This window comes from Stigmatopora argus, chromosome 15 (genome assembly GCF_051989625.1).
Source record: "Stigmatopora argus isolate UIUO_Sarg chromosome 15, RoL_Sarg_1.0, whole genome shotgun sequence".
Classification (NCBI taxonomy): Eukaryota; Metazoa; Chordata; class Actinopteri; order Syngnathiformes; family Syngnathidae; genus Stigmatopora; species Stigmatopora argus.
Genome location: NC_135401.1, coordinates 13,181,244 through 13,203,196, shown reverse-complemented (window position 1 = coordinate 13,203,196; position 21,953 = coordinate 13,181,244). Strand labels below are relative to the sequence as shown.

The window sequence follows — 21,953 nt, the reverse complement described above, 5'->3', positions numbered from 1 at the left end:
GGAGGAGGAGGAGGAGGAGGAAACGGGGAATACTGTTGCCTTGGGAACTGAGAGGATGTGATGGAGAGGGCGGGACTTTGCTCTGATTGGTAGGAAGGAAGTGTCACCCCATTCGTTCTTTTCTTCTTGGGTGCTTCCTGCTGGAAACATGGCAAAAGCAAACACGTAAGTGGAAGTACAACTCCATGGCCTGGGAAAAAGTCTGCCAGACCTCCCAGTTCAATTAAATTGAACATGGATCGTTGTCACTGAAATCAGAACAGCTCATGTTAAATATATTTTTTTTAATTTTAATCGTGAAACATTTACTCATGACGGAATTCTTTCACCCCCCGATGAGTCATCAGCTTATCGTGGTGGTGGTGGGGTTTGCGTGTCCCAATGATCCGAGGAGCAATTTTGTGTGGGGTGATTGGGAAGAACAGCCCCCCTGTTCAGAACCCGACGGGGGTCTTCAATTTTTGGACTTCTGCGCTCGCTATGTATTGTCAATAATAAACACCATGTTCAATTACTATAAGTGTCTTGGACACTTGGGTGAAGAAGGGGCGGAGCTTTCAACCAATCACCACCTCGTGGCGAGTCGTGACCGGACGTTTGGTCGCCCGGACCCAAACAACCGGCGACCAAACGCCTGGCGACCAAAAGTCAGGCGACCAAAAGTCCGGCGACAAAACAAGGTAAAACAACACGGTCTACGCATCAATAAAAGCCAACAATGGCCCTGAGCAGTTTCACTGAGCGGACGTGTGAGTGTATAAGAGTTTGTATGTATACATGAGTTGTCCCCTTAGGAAGGGACGTCAGTCAGGGTCTTAACAAGTTCTCCAACAAAACACAATAAAAGTACGGGAAATTTGGAGCTTTTCTTTAGCCTAATAATTAATAGGGCATCAAGTATGACTAAATAATAATTCGCAGTTTGTATTTAGGGAATTTGAGCAACAATTTTAAATGGTAATTATCAATAACCTTCCGGGCGACCAAAAGTCCGGCGACCAATCGGCAGAGTACCGTGGTGAGTTATCTCCGATAGCGGGGGAAAACGCCGGTCCAGCAGACCCAGACATTTTCTGAGGGCCTGCTGGGAACGTCTAGCAAAGTCCCCCGTCAAGAGTTTCAACTCCCACCTCTGGCAGAGCTTCGTTCATGTCTGGGAAGAGGCGGGGGACATTGAGTCCAAGTGGACCATGTCCACCATGACCACCACCTTTATTCCCGAGTCTCTAAAGCAGGGGTGTCAAACCGGTCCTCAAAGGGCCGCAGTGGGTGCAGGTTTTCATTCCAACTCAACAAGAGGATACCTTTTGCAAGTGTAATCAATTAATTAAAGTCAGGTGCTACTTATTTTAGAAGACACCTGATTGGTTAAAATGTCGGCACTGGATCTGTTGGAACAAAGACCAGGACCCACTGTGGCCCTCGACGGAATCGGTTTGACACATGTGCTCTAAAGGCTCTGAATGTTGTGCGGTTGTCTTACAACATCGTGTGGACATTGGGGACAGTGCCTCTGGATTGGCAGACCAGGGTGGTGGTTTCCCCTTTTTAAAAAGGGGGACCGGTGGGTGTGTTCCAATTATATAGGAGAATTATTCTATTCTATTCGGCAGTATTGGAGAGGAGCGTCCGTCAGGAATGATGAAACCGTTTCACAACCATCAGTGACATAATATTGGAAAAGAGGAAGTTTATTTGCAAACAAGATGAACATTTTTTCCAGCCTTTAGTTTGGCAGACTATTATACAAAGATGGGATTATCTTTCAACACACCAAGACGTTGATGCTCCAAGTAGCTTCTTTGTGGACGTGTTGCAAGTTTTGTCCCTTTACGCCAATCATCAAGCTGGTTATTTTTTTAATTCCAACAAGACACTGGTCCTCCACAGTAGAGGGCCACAGTTTTTTTTTCAATTTCAAACCTCACGTTAATTGCTACAGTTTCTCTTAACTTCCCTCTAAATTTCCATCCTGACGCAATGGCGGACGCAAATGGGTCAGGTGCTAGCAACTTGTTAGCATCATGCTAAAACTGGCTACAGGTGCTAACAGGAACACCACTGTCAGGTGCTACCAGCATGTTAGCATCTTGCTAGTGCCGGTTTTACGTGCTAACAGCTTGTTAGCATCACAATAACGTTTGGACCGCAGAGACGACACACACGCAAAAGACAATCGCTTTCACACATTCTTCGCATTCACACACATTCTTATCTTTCATTCATGACTCTCTCAAACACCAACATGGCCATCCTTCTCCTCACTTTTCACATTTCATCCTTGCCTTCTCTTTCAACTACATTTTCCACAAAGTGCTTATTCTCGTCGTCAGTCATTGTGGACATGAATGCAAATTTTAGAGTTTTGCGAAGACTTGGCGTGCTGCGTTCACAGTGGCGATTTGTGGTGTCCCGTCTTGTTTTGTCGTCGTTTCATGTCCATCAGCAGCATTTGTGCTGATAAATTCTTATATAGTTCCATTCTTTTATAAACATATTTCCTCTATTTTGGGGAAAAACACTATCTGACATTTAAGCAAAAATAGGTTAAACCATTAAAATAAAAAAAATAATAATCCCCTTTAACTGAATTCATGGCAATAACATGAACTTTTTTTTGTTTTCGTTTTCACAAGAAACATGCAGACGTCATACAAGACGGGTCCTGTAGTGGTTTGTCCGTTTGTCCCTTTCATACGCCTCACGTCTAATTTTCCCTCCTAAATCCGTACAAACATACACACAAACAAGGTAGAAATGAGAGCACATATATCAAAAAGATGATTGAAAAGCGCTGTGCTCTTCTTTTCGACTTATCTACACGTGATGAGGAAGATGAGGTTGCTGTGCTGAAATGGTAAGACCAATCGGAAGGCCCCCCGTGGTCCTTTTCACCTCCATGAGCATCATCAACAACTCGGAAAAGTGGTCACTTGTGTGTCAAAAAAAATGCGACTTTGAAATCTAAAAAAAAAAAAAAAAATTAAATGTGACCACATTTGTCATATTTAAAAAAAGGAATTGAAAAAAGGCCACAGGACTGAATCAGATGATAGACAAAAAGCCCATTCATTCTGATGCTAATGCAAATTGCCATTTATGTTGCAATTATTTACCCTTCAATATTGGCTCATCAACAGCCAATGAGTTATTTTGACAGGCTCTAAACTTTTGAATGGTGGAGTATGCAGGATTTTGTTTGCGCTTCTTAAAAACAATGCAGGGGAGCTAAAAAAAGGTCAAAGGGGTATGGGTTGGTTTTAGTTTAAAATGAAAAAAAAATGTGTAATAGCCAATCCAAGTCAAAATGGATTGGATTACACTCGCCGTCAATAGCAGGAATAGTCGGGACAAATATGACCACCGTAGAATTCTTTTACCGTCCGTGTAAAACATTCGTGCCATCCTGAAGAGCTCAAACACAAATTAATGCCTTTTAATGAGTTATGTGTAGTTTTATGACAGTAACAAATTGATGTGCTAAAGTTTCACCATGAATTATTTTGAGCCTAATTTTTTTATTTCATCCATGAATGCAAATTTTCGAGAGGTAGGATTTCAAATTTTTGTGTGGATTTGTTTAATTCAAAGAAAAGTTGTGCTTTACCAGCATTTTGCTGTCCTGCAGCCCTTTTTCCATTGCGAGCCAAAAATGTTGTTAGTTTTTTTTCACTAGATTTCAAAACAAGTTTCATTTTTACTTGACTTCGCTCATATGAGGGGCTCCGTGGGGAGTGCGTGCTGGATCTGCTGCGGCTGCAGCGGTGGTGGCAGTTGCAGTGGCAACAGGGCTTCCACCATGTTGTGGCAGTGGTGAGCCGGGGGCGGTGGTGCTCCGGGGGCTCCGTCGCCTTCGCAGATGTCCCCACCGTGGAAGAAGAAGTCGCTTTGGACGATAAAGGCCTCCACTACGGCTTGGTTGAGTTTGGTGGTGGACAGCGTCTCTTTGTTCTCAAAGTCGGGCCGCATCAGCGTCGGCCAGAAGCAGATGGACAGGTTGTCGGCTGTCATCAGCGTGGTTTTGCTGTGGTGGCTCACCCTGCAAGATGCCAAAAAAAATCTGTAATTCATATTAAGTCCCAGTCAATAATTGCAAATAATAGCCACGTGTTCGCCACCCCTGGTGTAGTGGTTCACCCGCCTGACTTTGGTGTAGAGCAAGGGTGTCAGACTCGGGTTGGTTCGCGGGACGCATTGACGTCAATTCGGTTTCATGTGGGCCGGACCATTTTAGATATAATGTTTAGATTTTTTAAAATAAATGGATTAAAAGAATTGGATTAAAAGCCCTGTATATTCAGTTTTTTATAGATCTAAAACAATGTTTATTTTAGCTTTTTTATATATTTTTTTAGATTTTACAAAATGATTTTTGAACTAAAAACCAAGAAAAAATTGATTAATAAATTACAATTATTGATTTAAAATGGGGGAAATCATGAAATTTAATATACATCTATACTCTTCATTTTAATTTGATCCTAAAACAGAAAGTCGGCACTCATAATTTACTAAAATTTGGCCCCCGGGCTGCCACTTTGAAACCTGTGGTGTAGAGGAAAGATCTTAAGCCCGAGCCCGACCCGGCCTAAAAAGTAAATAATTACTTGGGGTTCGGGTCAGGCCAGGCTTCTCTCTCGCTGAAAAAAATGTAGTATACTAAAAACGATGTGTGGTCTCTCTCGGTGACTTTTTTTTTAATATATGTTTATAAAAATGTATACTAAAACGGTGTGGATACTAAACTAAGGAATACTTGTTCTAAAATAAATAATTTGGATAAATCAGAGAAGGCGCTATAATGTAATTGCTATGTAACTGATAAACAGTAGCCACAGTGCCAGAGCTTGGTCTGCGCACAACACGTGAACGCCGCCCTCTTAATAATCTTCCCCTTTGCAAGTCTGCATCTATGTTAACCTGGCATCCCCAATTTGGAGGACCATTAAGTTAAGGATAAACTAAAGACAGAACTGAAAAGACAAACACGCACTGGTAAGAGTGAGGTGTGGAAAAGCTTCAAATTGATTGTTGAATATGCTAGAGAAACTTGCGTTGGCTTCACTGAATGTAGTCAATTTGGCGCTTTGCTTTCATACCAGAGCCAAAAGACTGACACTTCGATGCTGAGCAGGCATTTAAAAAGATGTACTGGCAAAAGTTATGATCGTCAAACATCTATATTATCGTATAAAACATGTAAATGTTTATGCAGTGTTGTTTAAATTAGATTTCGTTACAAAGGACAGGCTTTAATTTGTTATCATAAATTATCCCTCCTCCTCCTGAGTCCTCACAAATAAAATTCCATCCCAATGGTGGTAGTATGATTGAGTGCGCGAATGGTCGTTTTTCCTCTCTCGTGTGCCCTATGGCTGAGTGGCAACCAGTCTAGGGTGTAGTCTGCCTTTCGTCCGAAGCCATAGGCTCCAGTAACCCATATGAGGATGCGCAGTACGGAAGACAAATTAATGTCTCAGCTCAAATGAACTCAACGTTTATTGCCATCAATGGCGGTCACTGTATTTAAAAGTAACTTCTTGTTAGGGATTTTTTGTTTTGTTTTTTTCCCTTTGTGTGACCTGTCCCCTTGATTGCCCATTGAGTTCACCCGTCGTTTCCCTGCCTCTGGTGGCATCAACAGTGGATGTCACCCATACCAAACTAGTTCATAAAAATGATACCGTTGGGTTTGTGTTTGAATGTGTTCCCATTGTGCATTTGACCTCAATCAGGCTGTAATAGACAGCTTTCAAACCCATGTGCGTTACCTGTTGAGATGTGTGATGATGTATTTGAAGACATAGTAGTTGACTGAGGGAAACTTTTTGACGATTTCTTTGAGGACCTGAAGACGCTCCGTGTAGTCCATAATTTCTGAATCACAACAAAAATACAAAACATTAAACATTTGTATTGAATTTTCAACAAATTAAATGTTTAAGATTTCATTTGAACTGATGGTGATAGATGTCCATTTCAATTTGACTATAAAGCAAAATTAAATTCCTCATTTTTTCAAGCATAATACTTTCAGTTTAATGATAAAAATACCACAGAACTTACAAAAAGAAAGATGATCAGATTTGTCATCAAAAAATAGGCAAATGAGCATTTTTAACAAAATTATTTATCTGTTTTTGGTAGTGAATAAATTGTATTTACAACCTATTTCACCCCTGTTCACTTGTGGTATGTTCTAAACAGCTATTTTTAGAGTGTAAATTACCAAGTTAATTATTACTTGCTAGAAACAATAACGTTTATTAGTTTAAACAATATATATCTTGTCTTTTTAGCATTTTCAATTAAATATAATTATACCTCTACTTACGAATGCCTCTAGATACGAAAGGTTCAGGTTACGAAAGCTTTTTATATAAGTGCCTCGAAATACGAACAAGAGCCAAGTTACGAAATCCCCCAAAAAGTAAATGCATTTCCTTATCCATTATTTAATTTTGAAAATATTGTCACGGATGCATTAAATTTCACTTTAGAACCTCGCTACACTCTACTGGGCTCTCACTGGCTGTCTCACAACAACCACTATCCATGTTTCAAGATTCTCTCTTACATACCTGACAACCTCGGCTAAATGTTATTAATGATTGCAATTCATTAAAACGTACATATGCAACGTGGTATATATTTTCACACACACACACAAGGCACAGGTAATAGTCTAAAATGTACTATAAAGTGGATCTCTTTCTGACGCCCTCGGGTCATACAGAAATGCGTGTGCGCATATCATGCTTCAACACGTATAGATTTTGTATGCTGGTTATTAATTTTAAAACATTAATCAATAATGTTCTTATGGTTTTCTCTCATTTTTGTGTTTCTCACATCTTTCATACAAATTGGGACACTGACCAATTTTAAAGGGTTTACTTGGTAGTTGTGTGAGGACCATGGAACGAATTAGAGAATTTGCATATAAAGTGCTGATCTACTTACGAAATTTTCAAGTTACGAAAAAAGTTTTGGAACCAATTAATTTCGTAAGTAGAGGTACGACTGAATTGAATTGATTTTGATTCGCGAATCTCTATTCAGTTCATATTAGATTAATGCAATGTCCCAACTTCATTGGAAATTGCATTGTATTTTATATATTTAGCATGTTTACATATGTATAATTTTATTTATTTATAATTATTGTTGTGTTTGTGTGCCTTCTTACTTGAGGCCTCCACCAGTTCAGGATGGAGACTGTATGGAATAAGCGGGTCAGGTAGGTCGGCGAAGAAAGCCTTCAGGGCCCCGGCGGCAGCGTTGATGGCCACGTCCAAAACGACAAAATCCATGTTGGGATCTTAAAATACAAAATATCCACCAAAATATAATTAAATTAAAAACATTTAAAAAGTGAAACAAATGGTTTAAGTGGAACATTTTCATCCTCATCCACTAGATGGCAGAAAGCACAAATAATGGGTCGCTTGTAGGTGCCTTGCCTCAAAATCAGAGACTAAACTGGACATGGCAGGCAATTTTTAAAGTTTACAAGCATATTTTTTGTAAAACATGATTTTGACAGCTGGGACAAAATGAATAAATGAGAGTTTTGATACGCACATACGAGAACATCAGTAAAGGAGGTGGGGCAGATGGCACGGCCCCCCGGTCAAGGAAGCTGTCACTCTCAATTTCTCACATTCTAACATGTGCATGTCACTTTAAGCAACTCATTTGCTGCCATTGACGATGAAAGACTTCGAGTCCATTTGGACTGGGATGGCTGGACGCTGCTAGCACTTTCAGTTTAAATGATTTGTACATCTGTCACCGTTAAAGCTGGTTTGTGTGTGGCAGGTTTTTGTTTTTGTGTTTTTGTTACCTTGGTCAAACTGCTTCTGAATATTATCCTGGTCTGTTTTATTGCCACTGACCCGGTACAAGCCTTCTGTGGTCAAACCTGTAAACACAAAAACACCAAAACCATGATCATGGGAATTGTATAAGGTGTGGTTTCACATGAGCCACGTTAGGTTAGAAATGTGAGGCGTATGACTAATATTTGACTGATCTAATGGTTGTGTAAATTCTGAGATGCCACGTGAAGTGCTGACAAATTAGAGGACAAACACATCAGTAGTATTTTAGGACATTTTCATGTTCGCTAATCTGTGAGTTGGGTTTGTTGCAAATCATTTCAGGTGTTTATGGTTTGAAACAACAGTTGCACTGGTTGTGGCTCTTCCTCCATGTACTGTGATTTTTTCAATTATTTTTTGTTGTTGATGTCCAACCCTTTTGGCGTCCAAAGGCTGACAGCAAATAACTAAACACTGAAAGCCCTCCCACTTCAAACGATTTGGACACCTAGCACATTTGATGGAATTTAATTCATAGTTACAAGACATTGGTCTAAAAATTGTGTAGCCACTGTAAAACAAATAAAAAATAAAATTTAGTCTTTATATTTTCATACACAGACACACGCATTTAAAATAAATAAAACACCAAAAAAGTGAAAGTTAATCCATTCCTCCTAAAAAAATAAAATAAAAAAACAACAACAAAAATTGGTCATTTTCAAGGAACAAGACCGTTATCGTGCTTTGCAGGGAGGATGAATTTTGTCCAATAATTTTTTTTATTTTTTTAAACACAATTTTGTAGTAGGATAAACACACCAATAACATGTGCAATTCCACAAAGTGGAAATTTTCATCAGTGCAGATAATATTTTAGCAAGTCAAATGTGAGTTTTACAAATTACCCACAATTCCTAGTTACATCAAAAAACCATTACCACATAAATATCAGTGTGTCTGTGCTTTTCTTTGCATTTAATAATTGTCTCAATTTTCAGAGGTAAGAGAAAAAAATATTTGCCATCTTTCATACGCGTTTTCTGTCATTTTAAATGAACTGGCGCTCAAAATGTCATAAAACAGATTTTTGTTTGCATGAATGAACAAGATTGCCACTCCAAAATACCACACTACAGTAATACCATGAGATACGAGCTTAATGCGTTCCGGGAGCGACCTCGTATATGTCAATTTACTCGTATCTCAAATCAAATTTTCCAATAAAAATGAAGTACATACAAATGAATCCGTTCCCGTTCCCATCTTCTGGAAAAAACACCAAAAACAGGATATTACAATGGAAAAACATCTTTTTGTTTGTTGTAATTCACCACCTACTCACAAAGTAACAAATACCTATCTAGTGGTTATGATCTTCAATACTAAAATGTGACATTACTCAGTACAGATAGGCGGTAACAGTTGTTTTTCATGCTTCTGCAGCACTGACAGCCATAGATGTCAAATGTATTTGGATAGCCAGTCAAAATAGATTAGTGTATTACCATCACTGGCAGTTATTGAAAAACATTCAAACTGATTGAACAGTAGGAAAGTTGTTTGTGTTTTCTTATCTTTGTCAGTGTTCTTTCTAGGTGGTAATTTGCAGGCATTACTGTGTGCACAGCAGAAATGCATGCTTTTTTTCAAGCACCCTTGGTTCACTTCACTCTTTGCTGTGTTAACATGATGTTGTCACTATAGTAAATAGATAACTTATGATTGAAACACAACTAAATTATAAATGAATGATAAACAAAGATACATATCAAACTAACAAAATTGTAATTGTGTGTTGACATTTTAAGAGTTTTAAAACTGAATAAAAAACATTTCAATGCCAGTTGCGTTTTTTTTTTAAACAGTTAATTCATTCCCTTTTAAGACTCAAAGTATCTGCCTTGTTTACTGTGTTTTAAACTATCACAAGCTGCTTGTTTAGAACCAAAAGACAATTGTTGCGCTATTAAAAAATTCTCTTTTGAAAAATGGTTGTTTAACAAATAAAAAATTGAGTTTACATACTTAGAGAAGGTGAAGAAATTCAATCACTCGCCTATTAGGATGCGACAGCCGTTTCTGGCCACCATAAAAAAAAATCAACTATTTGCACGGTTTGGACAAACATAGCGAAAGAATCTTAACATAAACACACACACTCACACACCCATAAATCACACTTTATAAGGATTATAGATTATATGTGCCGTCGGCAGATACATCCAATCAAGGAATAATCCTTCACAAAGTAGCACTATAAATTACATACATACAAATACAAAACAGTGTCTCCAAATTTTGAAGAAACATGAAACGACGGCTTGTTGGCTTTTTCACTTAAGCACGAGGCCACTGGTTAACAAAAAGATCCTGCTACATGTGGACAAGCCCTTGGGCACTTGTTCATGCCGAAACGCGAGATGGATGAATGTCATTGTCGGAGCGCTTTCCCCCACGCCTTAGCTAAGAAATATTTCCCGTCTGGAAGTCATTTGGCAGCGGAGCCTTCACGTATGTCGAGGTAATAACACAGAACCAAGCAGAATTGGAGTCATCATATTCTGTAGCGGTGTGTTGCTTTCATTTAATGGCTGACCCCACACACAAGCGAAGGTCAATACAAATCAATAGTATTCCTCCTGGGGTGAGTTCATCCAATGCTTTGACTGTTTTTTTTTTTCCAATCACCTTTTAAATCCAGATTTTCTTAGATGTGTGTATTGGTAACAAAGGAATCAAGAAGAACTGCTTTTACTTTGAACACAATAACTTTGGCATTTTAACTCTTATAACACTAAATCTAAAAAAAACCCTTAAATAATCGTCCTTTACTACTACTTTGGAATTATTTGAAAAATTAACTCATTGACTACCACTGACGGCAATGGGCGTCCAATCCATTTGGACTGCGATCGTCAGATTGCTGTCAGCCCACGCGGTCTAAATGGATTGGATGTTCATCACCATCTATATTTCAGAAAGTTCATTCGTGAATTTTCCTTGGATCCCGTTCAAATGCTGCTTTTGTATTTGGCGTTTTCTTTGGTGGTTGCTCATGGTTTTGGGGTGTAATTAAAAATAATGCTGGCGGGGCAAAACCCATTACCTTCACAGAATGAATAAAGTATTCATTTATCTGAAGGCAAATGCCAGATGAGGCTATTTTGATCAGAGCCACAGGGGGGTATATACTCCCCTCTTCCCAGAGGCAGGAAACACACAGAGGATAGGTTAATGTGCTTTGAGGCGGCGAAGTGGGGGAGAAGTAAGAAACCACCTCAGCCTGGTATGCTCTTTTTTTTTTATCAATATTTTCCCAGAAAGTATTAGGAAAAACAATAGTATTGTTGATTTATTTAGCTGCTTGCATCATATTACCAGGTTTTCCCCAGTGCTTTATGACATTTTTTTTAAATAAATGGCTTTAAAAACATACATAAATTCCCATAAACCTAACATTTTAATGGTAATATATTTTCCAAAACCATGCTGGACTGCCTGCGGGCTTCTCTAATCAAGTTATGCAAGTTGCCAGGGTAAACTACTGCAAATTAATTAGCAGAAAAAATTTAGATTTAACAAGTTGATAAGCGATCAACTTAAAATGTTAGATGGGTAAATCAAGAAGTGGAGAACGTCTGACGTTCCCCTCAACAATTGACATAGAAAATGCTTATACAGTGGTACCTCGACCTATGATCAGTTGTGCCTACGACATGCTCGTGGTACGACGAAAATTTCGATCGAATAATTCGCCCTAGATACGATCAACATTTCGAGATGCGACCAAGCCAGGTGGCCATGACATGAGAGGCTGTTTATCATTGTAGCACAGTCTTTTTGCCGCATCTCTTTCGTGTATAACAGATATCTACAAGCACTGAACGATTTATTCAGACGAGTTTTTCCTACGCATCGACCAGGAAACGCACAACGCGCATGCGCGGGCAAAAAGAGGGCTTTCTGGGTAATTAAGTATACTCGTTGTATACCCACACAACACTGACAGCCAATGGCACCCTTTCTCAGAATAAAACTTCATTACCCACAATCAATACGTCGGTAGGCTGTTATTCCTTCCTTAGCCTGTTAGCTCCCGTTAACGGAGCGATCGCTAATTCAAGACTACTTCTCGTTGGCAAGTGGTCGTGCGTTATCCTATTGTGAACACATCTGTGTGCATCATTTTTGGAATATTTTGACGGTAATACAACAGCAAACAGCCCGTCGATAGCGAACGTGAGGGTGGAGGCGTGGCAAACAGCTAACCCGGCCAGAACGAAGTTAAAAAAAAATTAAAAAAAAAAAATAGAATTCAGTTTTGTGTAAAGTTACATTAAACGTATGTTTGAGTGTCTGTATATATTAATCCAAGTTAATTTAAATTAGTTTGTTCCGTTAAGAGTGCATTGTCGTGGAAAGTCCCCCCGAAATAAATATATATATTTATATATATATAAATATATATATATATATATATTACATATATATATATATATATATATTACATATATATATATATATATATATATATATATATATATATTACATATATATATATATATATATATTACATATATATATATATATATATATTACATATATATATATATATATATATATATATATATATATATATATTACATATATATCTTACAAAGTAACAAATACCTATTTCTGGAAAAAGTCAGAAGTCAGTCGGCTCATATCTCAATCTCATCTTGTCTAATTGTGATTTTTACTGAGCTCTTCGGTCGCAAGGTGACCGCCATCGCATTCAGTCCAGTGGTCAACCAATACTGGTTGCTATGGTTACCAACCAGGAGACGGTTATCTGGTTTTACTGCAAACGCAGCAAAAGCCGAAGTCGGTTTGGATGGACACTAATTGACATTTTGGTGAAAGCACCCGCGTATCCCTCCCCCTTCTTTGTCTTTCTCGGGAATCCCTCGAGGGAATCATCGTTTCCCTGTTCCACAAACGTCCACTCAAGGGTGGACTGATTGGCTTCAAGAAGGCCAAAGGTTGAGGTTGTTGCGCAAAAATGGAACACGAGTATCACCATTTGGGAGATTTAGAAATGGTGAGTCGATGGCAGACGTCATTTAAAATGTCCTTTCATCGCTCATCACAAATCCGACATTCAATTCAAAATCCCAGAGGATTCGACACAAACTGCACCACATCACATACGCGGACGATGGCAAAGTGATTCTTATGTTAGTATTTCACAATAAGTAAAAATGTGTGAAATTGAAGTTATAATGCATATTAAAACCATTTTATTATTTTACCAGGGTAAATGGATTATTCGAGATACGCGAACATGGTCATGGAAAGAAATTCGAAATTAACTCATACTATCTCAAGGGAGCGTTGATGTGAAGGAGCACTGATTTTTTTCTACTTTACACCGATTGGCTGCCATTGACGGCATATTAACCCTGGAAAGGCAAAATGGAACATCATGTTGATGTTGAACAATGTGTTGACATGCTCTCGATATTTGTTGCCGTTTTCCAAATGTCCTTCTTCTTTCTTAGTATAACGCACGGGTCATTTATGCCGCAATGGCGTGCTACGCCTTTAGCACGTCTAATGTCCTTTTTCGGTCACTGTCATGTCAAAAATAGACATTTTTAACGGTGATTCGAAATCTAAACAAAGGCATCATCCTTCTCGGCCTTTTATATTATTTGCCGTGTCATTCTTCTACGGTGAATATCGCTTCTTCATCAGCGCTGAAGAAAAATCAGAGCCCTGACTTCCGCCATTTTTCACTCCCTGTATTCTGCTTGCGAGTTTCAGCATGAATTTTGACATTTTTATGAACATTTTTGATTTGGATACTTACTATAAAAAATGCAATGTACTGAAGCCACAAAGTGGTGAAGGATGACAATACCATTCATTATACAACAACACTCATTGGCCAAGGTACCTTTAGCAATAGCATTCCTGGTAGCTACATTTGTAAGCAGAAAAGTCATTATGAAAATACCTTTGGTGCCACAAAAAAGAACAGCGTAACGTGTTTCAGGGGGTCATAACAAGAGTGTATTTGTTTTTATTCATTTCAGTTTCATTAATTTAGTTTTTATGAACATCTCCTTACCCAAAAATTGTATTCAATGGAGAAAAGCAAAATAAATCTGGATGTGGCACAGTTTTTCCTCATTGAGGCCACACTTCTATAACAAATGTTAATGTTGCGGCCCATTTAACCCAAAACATAGAAATTAATGTGGACACCCAAGGTTCTTTTTCATTTGTATTTTTCCCATCATACTTATAAAGGGTTAATAACAGGATCATAGAATCAATCTCATACTTCAGTGTAACAATTTTGAGAAAATTATGTCTTTTTTTTCAAAACGTCTCAAATGGGAATGTGTAGAATGCTTTTCCAAGACGTCTGTCTCTTGATGTCCTCACCAAGCACCTCGCTGCAGGCTACACACGCGTGCACAAACACACCGATTGCAAAAACACCCCCACGTGCGTGCACACACATGATGCTGTGGTGACGCATTGAAGGTCTTCGAGGACAGAGTGGCAGTAACATTTCTCATCTATTGGAGATCAGATAAAGAGCGTTTTTGTGTGTGTTTGCTATACGTCTGAAGAGCATTTTTGGTGCTCCTTTAAAGTGAAGTGGTTTGCTTGTTTGTTGCTGCCGTCAGCAGCGTTTTTATGTTTGCGTTGCACAAACGAGCACTTAATTGGCTTCATTAGAAGAATTGATGATTCTCTTTTGTCCTCTTTGAAACGATGATTTCAGCATTTTATTAAAAATTAAAATACTTGATTAGTAGCACTACGCACAATGTTTGTTTTTTGTAATATTGACACACACTAGAACATTGATTTTGGAGGTTTGTGTGTTTGTGAGTAAATAGAGTAATGTGCAAGAAGTGACCAAACAACAACGACCAACCAATAAACAACGTATTTGTTTGTGTCAAACGTTTCCTGTAAAGTAAACATCTGTTCAATAGAAAGCACAAACGCGGACAATGAAGTGCGAATGACCTCAGTGTGATGACATCTTGCTCATGTGACTTTCCTTTTAGTCATCACAGTTCTGCTCAGTCGTCTGAGGCAGAATGGTGACTTCATGAAAAAGTGTTAACCTGTGTAGTTAGTAGGTTCTGGCTTTTTTAAAACTGGTTTATTGGTTCCTTTGGTTGTGTGCTTATAGTTTAATGTGTGTGCATGTGTCCATAGCCAATAGCATTACCGTATTTTCATGCCTACAGTGCGCACCGACTGAAAGGGCGCTATCTCAGTTGCAGGTGCAATTTCTATCTTTTACCCCTTACAGAACGATGGGCACGACACAGTATATACAGTAATCCCTCGAATTTCGCGGATAATGTCGACAGCGAAGTGCCCATACAAAAATACAAGTACAATATATATATATATATATATATATATATATATATATATATATACATACATATATATATATACACATTTATATATATACACATTTATATATATACACATTTATATATATATACACATTTATATATATACACACATTTATATATATACACACATTTATATATACACATTTATATATATACACATTTATATATATATATATACACATTTATATATATATATATATATATATATATATATATATATATACACATTTATATATATACACACATTTATATATATATATATATGGAGATCCGGTGGAACGAGTGGTTAGCGTGTCGGCCTCACAGCTCTGGGGTCCTGGGTTCAAATCCAGGTCATGTCCACCTGTGTGGCGTTTGCATGTTCTCCCCGGGCCTGTGTGGGTTTCTTCCGGGTACTCCGGTTTCCTCCCACATGCATGGTAGTCTGATTGGACACACTAAATTGCCCCTAGGTTTGGGTGTGAGTGTGCATGGTTGTCCGTCTCCTTGTGCCCTGCCATACCATATGTTGTGAATAATTTTTTTCTCATGGCGACATGTGTTCAGCATTTATACTGGTGCAATCCTTGCTGTCAGTTGAGAAAAACAAACCAAAAAATTATACTAATTTTTAGTCAGAAATTATGGGTGCACGTTTCACTCAAATAAATATGGTAGATCACGACAAAAAAAATTGGGGCGTGTTCTGTTTTGTAACTTTTCTTGCTTTTGTATTTTGGAACAAAAGGTTTCCCATCGAGGCTTTTCGCAAGCTGAATATTTCATATGTGGAAGCCTTGGTAAGTAGGGGTACCCCTGCATTGATTTTAATTACGTTTCATCATTTTTCTTTAAAAACTGTAAATGCTCCTATTTTTATTTTTAATAAAAAAATAATTTGATGACTACATAGGAAACATGCTGTATTGCCACTTATAACACTCAAACTAACAAACATATCACCATCTGTTCCAACGTCTTTCATTTTATTTCATATATTAGTTCTTTGGGTGCCAACAACAGTGACAATCCATTTTGACTAAAAGGGTCTGCTAGCAATCAAAGGTTGAAGCGTAAAAATATCAACTAGTATCCTGTATCTCAACTAGGAAGCCTGTCAGTGAATTATCATATTCCAGCACCGTTGACAGAGATATACGTCCAATCCATTTAAACAGAGAGGGGTCGGCACCGATCATTTGATCGCTGTCAGCCCTCTCCGTCCATTTGGAGTGCATGGCTTTCGCTGTGATTGGGGTCGAGAAGTATCTCCCAGTTTTTAAAAAATGATCTGGAGCTAGACATTTGGGTAGATTGGGCGGTGTACAAGGCGACGAACAACATACTAGTGACTTTAACAAGCGAGGACGATAACAAGCAGTGGGATATCGGAAAACATGGGCATCAAAAAGCCATTTAATCCAAGCCGCCGCTCTCCCTGCCAAATGCATCTCCTGTCTCTGGAGAGCAGGAAGCGTTTAATAAAATTTCACCTCATGGAGTCGGTTGGGAGAGAGATGGTGAGCTCGCCGCCATCTGTTTGTCCTCTGAAGGACTCGGCTTCCTTCCCGGATTGTCCTCTAGGCAATGTAACGTCTCGCAACAGAATAATAAAGCCCAGGAAGGCCTAGTTCTGTCGTTCGAGTTTGGCTTTGGGCCCAGAATGGTCCGGGAGCTACACTCCGATTAAAGAAGACAAAGTGAGGAGTTTGACTCCATCGATTCGTGGTGAGGGTGCATTAACATCTTGATTTCTATCCTTTCATTCAAAATGTTAAATTGATTTAAAATGATTTATGAGGGGCAGCTCAGCTCGGCGGTGGAGTGGTTAGCGCGTCAGCCTCACAGCTCTGGGTCCTGGGATCAAATCCAGGTCGGTCCACCTGTGTGGAGTTCTATTTTTCTTTGAGTAATCCGGCATGGTAGGTCGATTGGACACTCTAAATTGCACCTCGGTATGGGTGAGTGTGAATGGTTGTCGGTCCACCTGTGCGGAGTTTGCATGTTCTCCCCGGGCCTGCATGGGTTTCTTCCGGGTTTCCTCCCACATTCCAAAAACACGCATGGTAGGCTGATTGGACACTAAATCTGAGTATGGGTGTGAGTGTGCATGGTTGTCTCCTTGTCCCCTGCGATCGGGTGGCCACCAATTCAGGGTGTCTCCCGCCTCTGGCCCGGAGTCGGCTGGGATAGGCTCCAGCATCCCCCGTGATCCTAATGAGGATAAAGCGGTTCAGAAAATGAATGATTGATGATCTGGGATGTAAGAAAGGCAGTAGTTTTTTAAACTACCTAGGGAATAGAGCTTTAAAAAAAATCAAAAACAAATAAAATTATATACAGCGCTTCGCGGGACCCGGTGGGCAAGGTTCTGGATCGAGGGTGCGATCCCAGGATCGGACTTCCCTGTGTGGACTTTGCATGTTCTCCGGGAACTCCAGTTTCCTCCCACATTCAGAAAACTTGCATGGTAGGCGGGTTGAACACTTTAAATTGCCCTTAAGTATGAGTGGGAGTGTAAATAGTTGTCCGTTTACTTGTGCCCTGTGATTGGCTGGGGACTACTCCAGGGTGTCCCCCACCTGGTGCCCTGTGATTGGCTGGGGACTACTCCAGGGTGTCCCCCACCTGGTGAACCATAGTTGGCTGAGATAGGCTCCAGCAGCCCCCCGCTACCCTTGTGAGAATAAGCGGTACGGAAAATGAATGAATGAATGAATACCGCTAGCGGGCAGACTCAAGGGGCTCACTTTATGTTCTCCTTGTTTTTGAGGGCACTTACTCAAAATGAGTACTCATCCATTATTTGTGGACAGATCAGTATGAAATACGGTAGGCCCGTACGATACTACAGGGGAGTACTGTGACTGGTACATTGTGTTATGAAGTGGGCCTCAACCCTAAAGAATGAACACTAGGTAACTCATTGAATTGGGCGTTCCCGACACAGCTACAATTGTCATTATCTCTTTAATAATTTTTTGACACAGTTGTTACAAACATCAAATATGTATGCCTAGCTAATTGTTTGCAGTAATGGAGTTATATATTAATTAAAGGGAAATGTTAGCTCAAGTCGCCTAATGGTGTAGTGGTTCACTGGGCTGACTTTCGTGCAGACAGGCGCAGGCTGTATTCCCGCTGGTGGAAGTTAATTGTGAGTGTGAATGGTCATGTGTTTCTCTGTGTGCCCTACGGCTGCCTGGCGACCAGTCTACGGTGGAGTGTGCCTTTCGCCCAAAGTCAGCTGGAATAGCCTGCAACAACCCCTGCAACCCTTACGAGGATGCGCTGTATGGAATATGAATGAATGAATGTTAGCTCAAATGTGTTCCATCAGGTAATTGTGGCTTGTTGAACCTTGTTCAAAGCAGATGTCGTGAATTGTCTTTTTCTATTCTTCGCACTCTTTATCTACCAATTTTACATTTATTTTCCACTGACGTGTTAAGAATCACTTCGATCCAGACATTCCGGGAGTGTTTAACTCCCGGCCGCTAAAACAATGAAACAATAAATCAAACACATCCATGTGCTTTGTTGAAAGAAAAGAAGAGTCTCTCTTTGACGCAAAGTTATTTCTTAAAATCGTCGTTAAAAAAAACAATTTAAAAAATGGTTTCAAAAATTAAATAATGAAATCAGTTCAGATCAATTTTAATTTAAAGTCTTAAAACACACCATCAATCTATCTTTATAAGGAAAGTGACTATTTGGGGTAATTAAAAAAAATGCTTAATGTTAACAAGTATAATTGTGCGTTCTTCAATTAAAAAATTGTACTTCTTTCATTCATTCATTTTCCACCACTTACCCTCACTAGGGTGTAGGGCAGGGAAGACCCTAAATTGGTAGCCAGCCAGTCGCAGGGCACACTGAAATGAACAACCATTCCCACCCACACTCATACCTACGGGGCATTTAAGAGTGTTCAGCTAGTCTACCATTGCATGTTTTTGGGATGGGGGAGGAAACTACGCAGGCACGGGGAGAATATGCAAATTCCACACGGGAAAGTCAGAAGTCACCAGGGATTGAACTGTCAATCTCAGAACTATGAGGCAGACCTGCGAACAAATCGTTCTCCTTGCCGCATCTCTGTTACTTCTATATTTTATAAATAAATGTATGAATTAATAAATAGTAAATAAAAACAAAATATGAAACAAATAAAAACAGAAACACTGTTTGTCCCCCAATAACGCTTTAAAGTTAATTTTTTATTTCTTATTTTAAACTATGAATGGTGAAAGAAAAACAGCCTTTGAATACATGTTAATGTGCTTTACATTTGTCAATTAGTATTTGGGGAAAAGTGCAAAGAAAAATTTCTTAGCTAAACATTTGCCAAAAGGTGGAACAAAGGAACTACTACTCATTTTCAACTTTGTCTTGATTCCAAGCAGGACACCGACGGATTGTCTTCAATTTAATGACTTTCCAAGTAGAGGACACATTACGGCCGTCTGGGATTCATTTTATAATCATGTCAAGCCATGAACCTCTATCCACAAGACGCGCGCCTTTCCAAAGACCTCAACATTATATTCTTCAAGGTCGAAACTTCTTTTAACTTTATATGCATTAAAGCTTGTGTCAGTCTTATTTATTCAGTTTTATATTCATGTTGTTCATACAGTGAATAGCAATCACTATTTACATCCTTTTTAGCTGATGAATAATTCAATAATCTTCCTTCAGTCTTGTGTGTATTGTTAATATTCACGGTTTGATGATTCCTTCATTTTTCTTTCATTTATTATTTGAACCGCTTATCCTCACAATGGTCACGGGGGTGCCGGAGCCTATCCCAGCTGACTTTCGGGCATAAGGTGGGGGACACCCGTAATCGGTGCCAAGCCGATTGCAGGGCATGAGGGGACGGACAACCATTCACGCTCACAGTAATACCTAAGGGCAATTTCGAGTGTCCAAACAGCCTACCATGCAAGTTTTTGCAATGTGGGAAGAAACCGGAGTACCCAGAGAAAACCCACACAGGCTGGGGGAACATGCAAACTCCACAAAGGAGGACCGACCTGAATTTGAACCCAGGACCCCAGAACTATGAGGCGGACGCTCTTTCCTTGACTTTTTGGTAGGAAAAAAAGCGCTAGGGGAAACGAACCCATATAATAAATACTGTTTATTACTACAAAACAGTGGAGGAAAATAAAACATGGCGAAATACAACTGTCTTCGTTCTGTTTGGGTCAGTATATTATTTTCTGGGACATTGTGGACATTCAGTGTCATATAGAGTTCGCAAACCGAGGAGGCCCAAGTTGAAAGACCTACTCAAGCAATGGATAGAGCACAAAACAGCAGCCGGGAGAAGTGTCTGTATAGTCATTGCTGACTGTGGTACAGTGGTACCTCGACATACGAGTGCCCCAACATACGAGCAATTTGAGATCCGAGTAAAATTTTGAGCAAATATTTATCTTGAGATACGAGACAAATTTTGATATACGAGCAGACAGCGGACGCGAGACGCTGCTCATAAGAACATCGCAACTCCCTCGTGTAATGTCTCTGTGGTCGCAACTCACTCGTGTAATGTCTCTGCGAGCACTGGGCGGAGCGTTGCATTTTTTCAGTGTTTTTTCCCGTTAGTCAGTGCGAATGGCGTAAAGACTACTTCTCGTTGCCAAGTGGTCGTGCGTTATCCTATTGTGAGGACATTTGTGTGCATCGTTTTGGGAATATTTTGAAGGGAATACAAAAGCAAACAATCGATAGGTTGCATGTGAAAGTCAGGGTGGAGGCGGGGCAAATATAGCTAAGAGAAGAAAGGTATCAAAATTTAAAACAAAATTAGAATTAAGTTTAGTGTAAAGTTAGATTAAACTTATTTTTGAGTGTGTCTGCATCGTAATCCAAGTTCATTTAAATTTGTTTGTGTTATGTTACGAGCGCTTTGCCGTGCAGTCAGGGTGGAGGCGAGGCAAATAAAGCCAAGCCGGGAGAAGGTATCAAAATTTAAAACAAAATTAGAATTAAGTTTAGTGTAAGGTTAGATTAAATTTATTTTTGAGTGTGTCTGCATCGTAATACAAGTTCACTTAAATTTGTTTATGTTATGTTACGAGTGCGTTGCCATGCAATATGTCCCCCCCCCCTCCTTCTGTCCGTCTCTCTCTCCCCCCGGCGAAATCCGTATAATTTTAGTACTGTTAAACATATTTTAGTAATATTAAATCACTAGTTATTTGTTACTTTGTTAATAGATGGCGAATTGGAACAAATAAAAATGTTTTTCCAATCCAATATCCTGTTTTTAGTGTTTTTTCAGAGGGTTGGAACGAATTAATGTTTTTAGTTCATTTCTAGGGGAAACGTTCGTTTGAGTTACGAGAATATCGACATAGGAGCTCAGTCCCGGAACGCATTAAGCTCGTATCTTGAGGTACCACTGTATGGCTTTTTCTACAAATCACCTGAACCTCAACCGGTGAACATTGACATAAACGGGCCATTAACAGCAAAGTTGCGAATGGCTCGGAAGCGATTGGATGCCCGATGGCGAACACAGCTATACAAAGACTGGCAGGCAGAATCGGGCGAGTTATGAGATGATTTATGAATGGATTGTGGATTCCCGGACGAGAACTGTTCGAGCTTTTCGCCAGAATCCCTTATACGGAACCCCACAGATATACAGAGCCTCTGTGGCTCCCACTGCCTTTATTAAAGACTTGTGCTAGCATGA

General features: G+C 39.4%; 1 protein-coding gene across 1 annotated transcript in view; it reads right to left on the bottom strand.

Annotated features, from left to right (window-relative positions):
• Positions 1 to 1,670: 1,670 nt before the first annotated feature.
• Positions 1,671 to 21,953, bottom strand: part of arhgap5 (Rho GTPase activating protein 5) — a 43,870-nt gene continuing 23,587 nt past the window's right edge. Inside the window, exons 4-7 of the mRNA XM_077621061.1 lie at positions 7,847 to 7,924; positions 7,190 to 7,321; positions 5,772 to 5,877; positions 1,671 to 4,039 (exon numbers count right to left, since the gene is read on the bottom strand). Of these exons, the coding sequence (XP_077477187.1) occupies positions 3,712 to 4,039; positions 5,772 to 5,877; positions 7,190 to 7,321; positions 7,847 to 7,924 (644 nt within the window). The 3' untranslated portion in view covers positions 1,671 to 3,711. The remainder of the gene's footprint in view (positions 4,040 to 5,771; positions 5,878 to 7,189; positions 7,322 to 7,846; positions 7,925 to 21,953) is intronic.